Below are 13352 nucleotides of genomic sequence, written 5' to 3'. Positions count from 1 at the left end.
TGCAGCCTCTTCCTCTCCTCGTCCAGGTGGTTCTGCAGCCTCTTCCTCTCCTCGTCCAGGATGTTCTGCAGCCTCTTCCTCTCCTCGTCCAGGTGGTTCTGCAGCCTCTTCCTCTCCTCGTCCAGGTGGTTCTGCAGCCTCTTCCTCTCCTCGTCCAGGTGGTTCTGCAGCCTCTTCCTCTCCTCGTCCAGGATGTTCTGCAGCCTCTTCCTCTCCTCGTCCAGGATGTTCTGCAGCCTCTTCCTCTCCTCGTCCAGGATGTTCTGCAGCCTCTTCCTCTCCTCGTCCAGGAGGTTCTGCAGCCTCTTCCTCTCCTCGTCCAGGATGTTCTGCAGCCTCTTCCTCTCCTCGTCCAGGAGGTTCTGCAGCCTCTTCCTCTCCTCGTCCAGGAGGTTCTGCAGCCTCTTCCTCTCCTCGTCCAGGATGTTCTGCAGCCTCTTCCTCTCCTCGTCCAGGAGGTTCTGCAGCCTCTTCCTCTCCTCATCCAGGTGGTTCTGCAGCCTCTTCCTCTCCTCGTCCAGGATGTTCTGAAGCCTCTTCCTCTCCTCGTCCAGGTGGTTCTGCAGCTTCTTCCTCTCCTCGTCCAGGTGGTTCTGCAGCTTCTTCCTCTCCTCGTCCAGGATGTTCTTCAGCCTCTTCCTCTCCTTGTTCAGGATGTTCTGCAGCTTAAAGTACCTGAAGAGAGAGTCCCGGGCCAGGTGACTTTCTCGTCCTCCTCTTGCTCCTGCATCACCATCAGGTTGTCCTCCACGTATACCTCCCAGTCTAACAGAGGAAACCAGGGGACTGTTCATTAGGGCATAAAATAGAAAATAGTTTAAAATGGTTTGCAATGGAAGTCCAGTCTGTTTTATGTTTGCAGCCAGAAGATGATGTACAGGCCACAGGTGTCTTGGCCCAGTTCTGGAACTTTGCGGGTGTTGGCGATCAGAGCATATTAGTGATCCGTGATGATGAGGATGAAAAGAATGATGAAGGAGTTGTAGATATCTCTGGGAGACAAATTAAAAGTTAGTGAAAATGTGTCAAAAAACCTTTTGAATATGTAACATGAATTTGTCAAAACTGTAAGTTTTGTTCCTTGGGACTCCAACTTTATCTGTAATGTAATATCACACTGGTTGAATCAACATTGTTTCTACACCAATCCAATTAAATGATTTTGAACCAACGTTTATTAAACGTTGAATTGACGTCTGTGCCCAGTGGGAAGAGATTGCATGCTACTCTTGAAGGCCTTTGTAGGAGATTTATAACAAATTTAATTTTGCACGATAAGCTCAATATCAACTGTTTATAACACATTTAAATCCTATTATTTTATCATAACTGAGAATGAGAGAAATACTACTGTTCAATACATCCCCAAAAAATATTTCATAGTAAGAGCAAATATCACACACTTAAAGTTCATGTTATAAACCAGACCCTCGACGTTGGAGCGAGTGTAACTCTGGATGACTCTGACCACAGCGAAGACATCAGCAAACACCAGCAGCAGCAACAATATGAAGGTCATGGCCTGTAAACACATCCTTAAAGGAAAATGATGTTTCATTAGTCCATTGTTGATATAGTCCCAAAATGTTTTTGCATGTCAGCAAAAATATAAACGCAACATGCAACAATTTCAAAGATTTCACTGAGTTACAGTTCATATAAGGAAACAGTCAATTGAAATAAATGCATTAGGCCCTAATCTTTGAATTGGACACTACTGGTAATATACAGTGCCTTGCGAAAGTATTCGGCCCCCTTGAACTTTGCGACCTTTTGCCACATTTCAGGCTTCAAACATAAAGATATAAAACTGTATTTTTTTGTGAAGAATCAACAACAAGTGGGACACAATCATGAAGTGGAACGACATGTATTGGATATTTCAAACCTTTTTAACAAATCAAAAACTGAAAAATTGGGCGTGCAAAATTATTCAGCCCCTTAAGTTAATACTTTGTAGCGCCACCTTTTGCTGCGATTACAGCTGTAAGTCGCTTGGGGTATGTCTCTATCAGTTTTAGACATCGAGAGACTGACATTTTTTCCCATTCCTCCTTGCAAAACAGCTCGAGCTCAGTGAGGTTGGATGGAGAGCATTTGTGAACAGCAGTTTTCAGTTCTTTCCACAGATTCTCGATTGGATTCAGGTCTGGACTTTGACTTGGCCATTCTAACACCTGGATATGTTTATTTTTGAACCATTCCATTGTAGATTTTGCTTTATGTTTTGGATCATTGTCTTGTTGGAAGACAAATCTCCGTCCCAGTCTCAGGTCTTTTGCAGACTCCATCAGGTTTTCTTCCAGAATGGTCTTGTATTTGGCTCCATCCATCTTCCCATCAATTTTAACCATCTTCCCTGTCCCTGCTGAAGAAAAGCAGGCCCAAACCATGATGCTGCCACCACCATGTTTGACAGTGGGGATGGTGTGTTCAGGGTGATTAGCTGTGTTGCTTTTACGCCAAACATAACGTTTTGCATTGTTGCCAAAAAGTTACATTTTGGTTTCATCTGACCAGAGCACCTTCTTCCACATGTTTGGTGTGTCTCCCAGGTGGCTTGTGGCAAACTTTAAACAACACTTTTTATGGATATCTTTAAGAAATGGCTTTCTTCTTGCCACTCTTCCATAAAGGCCAGATTTGTGCAATATACGACTGATTGTTGTCCTATGGACAGAGTCTCCCACCTCAGCTGTAGATCTCTGCAGTTCATCCAGAGTGATCATGGGCCTCTTGGCTGCATCTCTGATCAGTCTTCTCCTTGTATGAGCTGAAAGTTTAGAGGGACGGCCAGGTCTTGGTAGATTTGCAGTGGTCTGATACTCCTTCCATTTCAATATTATCGCTTGCACAGTGCTCCTTGGGATGTTTAAAGCTTGGGAAATCTTTTTGTATCCAAATCTGGCTTTAAAGTTCTTCACAACAGTATCTCGGACCTGCCTGGTGTGTTCCTTGTTCTTCATGATGCTCTCTGCGCTTTTGACGGACCTCTGAGACTATCACAGTGCAGGTGCATTTATATGGAGACTTGATTACACACAGGTGGATTGTAGTATTTATCATCATTAGTCATTTATGTCAACATTGGATCATTCAGAGATCCTCACTGAACTTCTGGAGAGAGTTTGCTGCACTGAAAGTAAAGGGGCTGAATAATTTTGCACGCCCAATTTTTCAGTTTTTGTTTGTTAAAAAGGTTTGAAATATCCAATAAATGTCGTTCCACTTCATGATTGTGTCCCACTTGTTGTTGATTCTTCACAAAAAAATACAGTTTTATATCTTTATGTTTGAAGCCTGAAATGTGGCAAAAGGTTGCAAAGTTCAAGGGGGCCGAATACTTTCGCAAGGCACTGTATGAAGTGCTTTGAAAGGCTGGTCATTGCTCACATCAACAGCATCCTCCCGGACACCCTAGACCCACTCCAATTTGCATCCCGCCCGAACAGATCCACAGATGACGCAATCTCAATCGCACTCCACACTGCCCTTTCCCAACTGGACAAAAATAATACCTACGTGAAAATGCTGTTCATTGACTACAGCTCAGCGTTCAACACCACAGTGCCCACGAAACTCATCATTAAGCTAAGGACTCTGGGACTAAACCCCTGCAACTGGATCCTGGACTTTCTGACGGGCCGCCCCTGCAGTTGGTAAGGGTAGACAACAACACGTCTGCCACGCTGATCCTAAACACACTGGGGCCCCTCAGGGGTGTGTTTTTAGTCCCTTCCTGTACTCCCTGTTCACCCACGACTGCATGGCCAAACACGACTCCAGCACCATCATTAAGTTTGCTGACGACACAGACAACGATGAGACAGCCTATAGGGAGGAGGTCAGAGAACTGGCCGTGTGGTGACAGGACAACAACCTCTCCCTCAACGTGAGCAAGACAAAGAAGCTGATCGTGGACTACAGGAAAAGGCAGGCCGAACAGGCCCCCATTAACATCAACGGGGCTGTAGTAGAGCGGGTCGAGAGTTTCACATTTCTTGGTGTCCACATCACCAACGATCTATCATGGTCCAAACACACCAAGACAGTTGTGAAGAGGGCACAACAAAACCTTTTCTCCCTCAGGAGACTGAAAAGACTTGGCATGGGTCCCCAGATCCTCAAAAAGTTCTACAGCGAGAGCATCCTAACTGCTCGGCATCTGACCGATAGGCGCTACAGAGGGTAGTGCATATGGCCCAGTACATCACTGGGGCCAAGCTTCCTGCAATCCAGGAAATCATATAAAATTGTCAGAGACTCCAGTCACCCAAGTCATAGACTGTTATGAACAGATATGAACAGGCAATGAACATAAAAATAAAGACTATTTTAATATCTGTGATTGTATGTTATTTTTCAAACAAATAACGTTTGTTTTACTGTATTTTAATTAATTGAGCTAAGGGATCAATATCAGTATGATTTTCTTTCAATACAATTATTCACGATATAGCCAAGGAGATGAATGGAGATTGGTCGTGAACAAGGAAATAACGTGTGCCGGACTCTTATTGGCTGATTAAGACAGTATGACGCTGTTTAAACTCCAATGGTAAGATGCCACACTTGGGTTCCTTTGAGAAGCCCCGGTAATACACATCCTCACCACTAACGCTTTCTCTCTTTCGAACAGTGCCACCAACATTGGGCCTAGCGAGAAAGCCTTGTACATTAGGTTTTCCCCCCCATTTAAAAACAAGCTTTACATTTCAAATTGCGCCTCTTTTTAATTTTTTTTTATTATTGCAGGATTTAGAAGACGTTGGCGCGTTTTACAATGTTGAAATTGTTTTTCTTTGTTGTTCTCGCCCGGGTTGCCCTGGCGAGTGATGTGATTGAATTCACGGATGACGATTTTGACAGTAAAATTGGAGACCACGGGATGATTCTCGTGGAATTCTTTGCGCCATGGTAAGATATACTAGCTGTGCGTTTCTGTATATTTTATACTGTTCAGTTACTCACGCAAGAGGAATAACATTAGCTTGTCCAAAAGGTTAATGGGCCTTTTTAGAATTGATATAAACGTGTGTTAACGTTAGCAAAATTTGTGTCCCCCAACTGCATCTAGCTAGCTAGGTACTGTTACCTAGCTAATAATGGTTAGCTCATAGCCATGCACTTCATAACGTATCTAATTTGCCACAGCCTAGCCGTGTGACTCTCCTTTCTGCTCCCATTTGTTAAATGCACTTTGCTACGCGTTATTAAATGTGTTCGCTAACTAGTTAAGGTGTCTGGTTTGTTGGCTAACTAGTTGAGCCTGGCTATCCAGAACGTTTCATGTTTTAATAATAAATGGCCTAATTCGTAGTTTGTTTTGATCATTAGTTTACTAAGTTATCTTGTCTACCTCTAACCTTAAGGCTAAATTAGTAGCTATTACTATTGGAAATGACCTTACAATGAAGTTAACAATAACGACGTCGGGGGTTTGGCCTGCCACTGTTGTAACCCTCTCTTTTGGGTTGTCACTAGTTAACGCAGCCACAAAGTAAAACATTGACCATCTTAAAAATGGATGAAAACAAAACATGTAGGGTTAGGTTTATAATCAGATTTTAAAAAGATAAATTATAGAAATGGGCGGAGCTTAGACATAATTATGTCGAGTGAAGATCCACCCTTAGCAGAGTTGCCAAAATTCCGATGCATCCGGATTTCAAGGATGCAACTAAACTGAATGTGGCTTCTTCTCAGGGGTTTATTTTTTTTACGCCTGCTACGTGGTCATTGCTAGAAGGATCCAGGGTTTGTCAATTTTTTTTTTAGATGCATTTTATTTAAAGCGTATCCTAACCTTAACCTAACTCTCCTAACCCGCTGCATGAATTTTCCTAACCTGTCAAATCTGTTCATTTAAAAAATGCTGGATCTCTTCTGGCTATGACCCTGCTAGGTTCTATACCTCAGTGACAATATTAGTTTAGTTGTAACCTTATGATTGGCCAGTGAAGCTTGGGTGGCTACTCCCGATTGGTCCCCAAAACTTTTACATAGTTCAACAATGCTGTCAAACTTGAGCAGGGCTTCCTCAGATAATCAGAGCCAATCTATCCTTTTCAAGATGGTTGATCAGATTTGATAACTTCATACAGGTTTGTATTTTCCAAGCAATATGTGGATTTCCTTTTTTCTCTCAAACCATTGCTGCTGCATTTATTTCAACGTCCATTTACACGTCAATTTGATCTGTCACGGTGGTATCAAATTCCCCCTGCTTTTAGCTACCACTGAGGCCTGAACGGTTCACTGCCTGGGAAGGCAACATAAGGGCCAAGATTTTATTGTTTTACAGATTATCAGTTTACCTCACTTTGTTTGTCCTGTAGGTGTGGCCATTGTAAAAAACTAGCTCCGGAGTATGAGGTGGCAGCCACACGTCTGAAAGGCATCGTCGGATTGGCCAAGGTACTTCAGCCACCTAATGCACCTTACATTTTTGACCTTTTGGTCTTAAAAGGTTGTGTGTGTGTAATACCTACCCCACACTTATGTAAAGACAGCCATGTCCATAAGGTTTCTATAAACTGAGCTAGTTGCACAGTTTGTGCTCTAGGTCACACTTAAGTGATGGCCACCTGACATCTTGCTTTAGGTCGACTGCACGGTCCACAACAACGTCTGCCAGAAATACGGAGTCAGCGGTTACCCAACACTGAAGATCTTCAGAGATGGAGAGGACGCTGGTGCCTACGATGGACCCAGAAATGCAGGTATTTAGCCTTAACATTCAATATCGTCTTGTCCTGATGGGCTGAGTCACTCACTGCCTGGTATCCACCTAATTACATGTTTTTGACCCTGTATTTCAATCGTTTCTCTTGTCAGATGGAATTGTCAGCCATCTTAAAAAGCAGGCCGGCCCAGCTTCTGTGGAGCTCAAGACCGAGGCAGATTTCACAAAGTATGTCGGAGACCGTGACGCAAGTGTTGTGGGTAGGTTTTGCCTTAACGTTGAGTTCTGCATGAATAAACAAAACCAAATGACTGAGTAAAATGTCTACTTTTTGCCTTTGTTGTCTGATATTTGACTGTATGCTGTGTTTCCTGTGTCTGTCTTGTCCAGGTTTCTTTGCTGACGGTGGAAGCCCAGCCAAAGCAGAGTTCCTGAAGTCGGCCAGTGCCCTCCGAGAGTCCTTCCGCTTTGCACACACCAACTCAGAGGAGCTTCTCCAGAAGCATGGCGTGGAGGGAGAGTGAGTGTTCTCTGATCATTGGCTTGTTCATTCCTGTAAAGGGATGGTTCACTCAAAATACAAACATGTTTTCTCCACTGTAGGCGTAAGGTAAGTGGAAAATCATGTTGTATTTTAAGTGAACTGTCACTTTAATCAGGGACACAAACTAGTCACCTTTTGGTGAAATTCGCTGTTTTGAATCCAAAATGGGTGACGTACGTGAATCGTTAATCCAATGAGACGTTTACGGGGGGGGTTTATCACTACTGGCTGTAAGCGAACGAGTGATATGCATTTGGAGCAATACTGGCTGTATCCAAGGCTCAGCCAATCGTTCACATAACAGAATGCAGCACGCGACTGAAGAGAGGAGACACAACCAATGTGCTATTTACAGCAGCGTGTCCCCTGAACGATAACGAAGAGGTAGGTGAGAAGCCTGACCACGGAGACGGGGGTGAAATGAAGGTGATGAAGCGTACTTCATGAGCTGTAACTGGAAGAAAACTGGCATTTGGAAAGTTTGAGATGAGGGAGAAAGTGGGGTGGAATAAGTATTAGCATTGTTAAGTATCTTGTTAGCTGGATCGACTTCTCCTCCGTAAGCTAGCCAGAGAAATGTTGAGCAAGATTAGCTAACTTGGACTCAATTATTTGATCAGCTATTGTTTGAAAATTAGCTGGCTAATAGTCAGACCGCTAGCTAGCTAACGTTAGTAACCTAACCAATTCGCTGTAGTATTCTTGCCATTCCTGAAGTTATAACGCGTTAGTTGCTTATTTTCAGAATGAGAGAATTAAGTGAAAATTAGGAGTTTGTTAAACAAGTGGATTCAATGATCAAGTGTAGCTGGAGCCGGAGCCTGTCTTAAACTGGATGCCACTGTAGAGTTGAAAGGAACACCAAACACTTTCCCTCTTTCAATACAGTGGATAAAGAGGTATGCCAGGTGTGCTCTCTGCCTGAAATAGATTATGCCAACATAGGGTATCATGCTCTGCTGGCACATTGTAGAACAGATGTCCACAGGCAGACAGTGAACAATGTAGTAATGTGCAGTGTAGCACACAGATATTTTTTTTGTGTGAGTGAGGGGGTGGTTATTTAATTTTTTTTACTCCGTGAACTTTATTTTTGCACACATGTAGCCTTGTGCATTTGATAGATGTCTTCTATAGTGGCCACTATAATAGAGCAATTCTATTTCTACTTTAAGATGTGAAAAAAATCTACTGCGATATTTAGATGTGTGTGTGATCACAAGTGTTCTATTATAAAGGCTGTCATGGCCAACTGCAATATTAGTGTATTGTTTTTTTTTCTTAAGACTCGAGTGTCATTTGCAGTAAATTCTAGTCAACAAATAACATTGGATTTTTTTTTTAGCTGCTAGTTAGGTTCACACAAACCACTTTATTTTACACACAGACTGTTCTTGTAGATCATATTCTTTGTTTAATTAGTTAAAACCTGCATTTTCCTGCAATTTTTTTTGCTCTCCCATGTTTCAGTGCAAAAATTAAGTGTCACCTTTTTGGACCCTCACTGTGTTTGCGTCCCTGTTTTAATAATGCTCACTGTGTTTGCGTCCCTGTTTTTAATAATGCTCACTGTTTGCGTCCCTGTTTTAATAATGCTCACTGTGTTTGTGTGTTCTTGTTTTGATGTGTAATCTGATGCCACTATCATCTCGTGTTCTGCTTTATTGCAGGGGAATCATTCTGTTCCGTCCATCACGCCTCAACAACAAATTTGAAGAGAGCAGTGTGAAGTTCAGCGAGGACACGTTTACCAACGCCAAGATCAAGCCGTTCATCCAGGACAACATGTGAGTTTTACCACAATATTTTCTCCCTTTTGTGTTGCTGGCACTGGTGAACCTTTTTTAGGCAGTTTTCAAGGGATTCTTATTGAATTGAGTTCTTGGGAGACGCGTTGACCAGTTTCTCTGTCAAGAGCAGCCTTTAAAAAATGTTTTTGTTCAATCCCACGGTCTAGAATGAGGGGATTGTGTTTTTCTTGACAAGTTGTACCTCTAGTCTACTGCGTCCTGCATGCTGACATTTTATGAAACAAGTTGTACCTCTTACACTGCATGTTTTCTTCTCCGTCAGCTTTGGAATGTGCCCCCACATGACTGACGACAACAAGGACCAAATGAAGGGCAAGGACCTGCTGGTGGCCTACTACGATGTGGACTACGAGAAGAACCCCAAAGGCTCCAACTACTGGAGGAACCGGTAGGGTCCCTAATAAATAACACTTATTCCCAGGAGGGAACCTTCCTTTTGTCTCGTGTGCTAAGTTTTGTTAACGTGTAATCTCTCCAGCTGTGAGTCCTTAAGACTCAACTTGTACCTCATGTTGTGGACTCTGAAGGCTGGTTTCCTGGACATGGATATTAAAGCATGTTCAATGGAGATTTGCAACAGATTTGCATTTCAATGGCCTATTTGGGATGCATGACAAATGTTCCAAGGCGTTGTTATATGCATGAACCCAACTTCCTCTCTCACTGTCTATAGGGTAATGAAGGTGGCTAAGGGTTTCCTGGACCAGGGGAACAAGCTGAACTTTGCTGTGGCCAGCAAGAACAGCTTTAGCCAAGACATCGCTGAGATGGGCCTGGACGCCAGCTCCGGGGAGCTTCCCGTGGTCGGTATCCGCACCGCCAAGGGAGACAAATACGTCATGACCGAGGAGTTCTCGTAAGTGTCACTTATCACCACACAACTCCAAATGGCTCTTCGGACATGGTATCCCTTAGGATAGGGTGATGGACATTGGTGGAAAATGTACTGGTTTAGAGTTTATTGATCATACAAGTGCTACCTGTTTTTTAACTAGGGAATTCACTTACTGTTTGAGTGTGCTCTCTCATTCACTCAGTGTATTCTGACATAGAACGGAAGATTTTCAAGCATCCCTTGAAAAAAATGTTAAAGCTTTTGGGGCTTTGTCGCCAAGTTTGACATTTGAAACTCTCTGCAACAAAGGATATCAGCCAGGACCGCAGTTTAGACGCAGACAAAGATTTATACACGTATTGTCTTACTGCCAGCAAGTTAAATGTACACTTTCCACTGAATATAGCAGCTCTAATGGGTCATTGTGCCCTCCTACAGATAAAACCCAGACACAGGAAGTTTCTATTTCTCTACTGGTTCAGTACAATGCCTTGGGTTTTTACACAGACGTGACGGCAAGGCCCTGGAGCGTTTTCTGCAGGACTACTTTGACGGCAAGCTGAAGCGTTACCTCAAGTCTGAGCCAATCCCTGAGAACAACGACGGCCCAGTCAAGGTGAGTCGGCGCTTGAGACTGACATTGCAAGCGGTTGGGCGCGTTCAAATCGGACAAAATGTGAAATCGAAGCAGCAACGTCGATCGTTTCCAATTGGAGCAGTGTGTTTGGGGGAGGATCTGTTTATGTTGCACTGTCTGACAGATGTCCCTGTTTTACTCCACGAAGAGGCATAGCTTTTCTAGGTTTGTCTGTGTAAACCATTCTCACCAAGGCCAACCCTTTCCATCCTTTGTCGTCCTCCAGACTGTGGTAGCTGAGAACTTTGACGCCATTGTGAACGAGGAGGACAAGGACGTGCTGATTGAGTTCTACGCCCCCTGGTGTGGTCACTGCAAGAGCCTGGAACCCAAGTGGAAAGAGCTGGGAGAGAAGGTAAGTGCTACTGATTTGAAATGATGTGATTATGGCCATTCTTCATTGGCATGTGATACTAACCCCCCCCCCCACCCTTTCTACCTCACAGCTGTCCAGTGATCCCAACATTGTCATCGCAAAGATGGATGCCACAGCCAATGACGTGCCATCTCAATACGAAGTCAGAGGGTGAGTGATACATTTCCAACAGTCATAACTATTTAGCAAGTGTTTGACATGCAGGCGGTGTACATGTCATGGCTGTTGCTCCTTCATCCTCATGCTTTTAAATTCCATGTTTCAGATTCCCCACCATCTTCTTCTCTCCAGCTGGACAGAAAATGAGCCCGAAGAAATACGAGGTTTGTCCCGAGTATACACACAACCTCAGATAGAACAATGACACAGATATTTCACCGGATGTATAAATGTGAAGCATCCGCTTGGCGTTTCCACTCACTACCAAATATGGTGATGAGAGGAAGCTCATTGGTTACCAGTGGGAGAAGATGGAAGGAGATGGATTTTGGTTGACATTCTGGTCATTTTCTCATCGGTGAAACAACCTTTGATCTCAATACTGTTTTTCTGTTCCCAAAACTAGAATCTGCTATGAACAGAGTGGACTAAGTTTATTTTTTAAATTACATGTTTTTTTGTCGACTTCACTCTTTGTTTAAAAAAAATATGTAAAAAATGTTATTGTTTAGGAGTGAAAAGGCAAATTGAGGTATTCAGAGTAGGCGTTCCCTAACGGAAATATGTAAATGTAGACTACAATACCCATAGGTTCTCACTAGCTGCTACTTGTTCTGCCCACTACAACTCATTTGTTCCCATTTGAAACAACTGCTTTGGTCTAGCTTGGTTTAGTAGTAAAAAAATATATATCTTTATAAATGCATGTTATAATTTCTGGCTCATAGAAGATTCCAAGGATACTCACATGTAGGACTTATTGTGTCACATTGATGCTGCAGCTAACCTGGCTTGTCAATTGTTTTTCTTTCAGGGAGGTCGCGAGGTCAGTGACTTCATCTCCTACCTGAAGGAGGAGGCCACCAACCCCCTGGTGGCTCAGGAAGAGGAGACGTCCAAGAAGAAGAAGATCGAGCTATAGAAGCTCAACTGGAGCCCACATTCCAAGGAGGGGAAAACACTGACAACTAAATTATATTCCAATCTTTAGTGAACTACAGAATGCTCTGAGCCCAGTTGAGATGAGGGTCCTGCCGCTCTGCGAACACTGTGGAAAGTGGAGGTGGTGTCCAGGGCCTGCCTGAATATTTTATTTTTTGTTGCCTCAAATGAAATTGAGTTTATTTCCCCTGGTCTGTCTGTACCTCTGATGCACTTTGGTACAATAACAATTTCCAGTCATCTATTAGTTTATTATTTCTGGAAGAGGGGAGTTATGGTGAATTCCTTTTATTTTGTACCACGTCTTTGTTTTTGTACATTTGAAAGGATTGTGAAATAAAAAGGCCCACAAAACCAATATGTTTTGTTTGAATTTATGAGATGAGGGGGGGGGGGGGGGGGGGGTTGTGATCTAAAGAAAACAAATCTGGTATTTCTAAACTATATTCTTCCTGATTGGTGCAGCGGTCTAAGGCACTGCGTCACTAAAGACCCTGGTTTCGATTCCAGGCTGTGTCACATAGGGCGGCAGTCACAGGGCGGGCGGCACACAATTGTCCCAGTGTGTTAGTGTTAGTGTTAGGGTTTGGCCGGGGTAGGCTGTCATTGTAAATAAGAATCTAACTGATTTGCCTAATTAAAGGGTAACTTAAATCACACGGGACCCATTCAATAAATGTAGTGTTGCACTTCTAACGGGCCTGTTTCCTGGACGCAGCCTAGGCTAACTCCTGGACTGAAATGCTCAACAGAGCTACTGAAAGGTTGTTTTGGACCTGGTATAGGCTTGTTTCCAGGAAACTGGCCTTGTCTGGAAGTAGCCTCTTACAATCAACAATGTGCTCGTGTCTTTGTACTAAAGTAAAGTGTCACGGTTTATTTTCATCTAGTGAAACACTGCCTTGCTTCTCAACGAAAGTGAATAGTTCACACTTTGTAGATGTTGCTGTGTAATTTCATTGATCCCAGAGCAGAGGTGTGAAAGTCCGCTTTGACCACTGACAATTCCTATTGAAGTGACTGGTGGGGCGAGGCAGAGATACTGACAAGACAAAGCACCCTTCCTAAATTTGACAACTGATTTTCTGGAAGTCAAAATGGAATTGAACCAGCCATGATTACCTGACCCTGGGTTTTCCACCTAGGAAAAAGATGACTATACACAACATCTACATTTGGTTCTGATTAAAAGGTGAAATGACATGTCATTTCAACATTTTATTGAACCTTTCTTCAACTAGGCAAGTCATTTAAGAAAAAAATATTATTTACCATGACGGCCTACACCAGCCAAACCCTAACCTGGACGATGTGCGCCGCCCTATGGGACTGGAATCGATACAACCTGGAATTGAACCTGGGT

At 43.2% G+C, this 13352-nt stretch overlaps 1 protein-coding gene across 1 annotated transcript; it reads left to right on the top strand.

Moving 5' to 3' along the window:
* The first annotated feature begins 4783 nt into the window (after positions 1-4783).
* LOC101268961 (ERp57) lies at positions 4784-11969 on the top strand. Its single transcript, NM_001281398.1, is given in 13 exon segments — positions 4784-4917; positions 6339-6417; positions 6605-6722; positions 6838-6945; positions 7076-7205; positions 8900-9016; positions 9303-9428; positions 9714-9896; positions 10383-10491; positions 10739-10867; positions 10959-11038; positions 11154-11211; positions 11862-11969. Coding segments are annotated over 13 exon segments (1479 nt in total).
* The last annotated feature ends 1383 nt before the right edge of the window (positions 11970-13352 follow it).

This window comes from Oncorhynchus mykiss, chromosome 30, assembly GCF_013265735.2.
Source record: "Oncorhynchus mykiss isolate Arlee chromosome 30, USDA_OmykA_1.1, whole genome shotgun sequence".
Classification (NCBI taxonomy): Eukaryota; Metazoa; Chordata; class Actinopteri; order Salmoniformes; family Salmonidae; genus Oncorhynchus; species Oncorhynchus mykiss.
The sequence above is the reverse complement of the archived record's forward strand: the minus strand, read 5'-3'. Positions and strand labels throughout refer to the sequence as shown.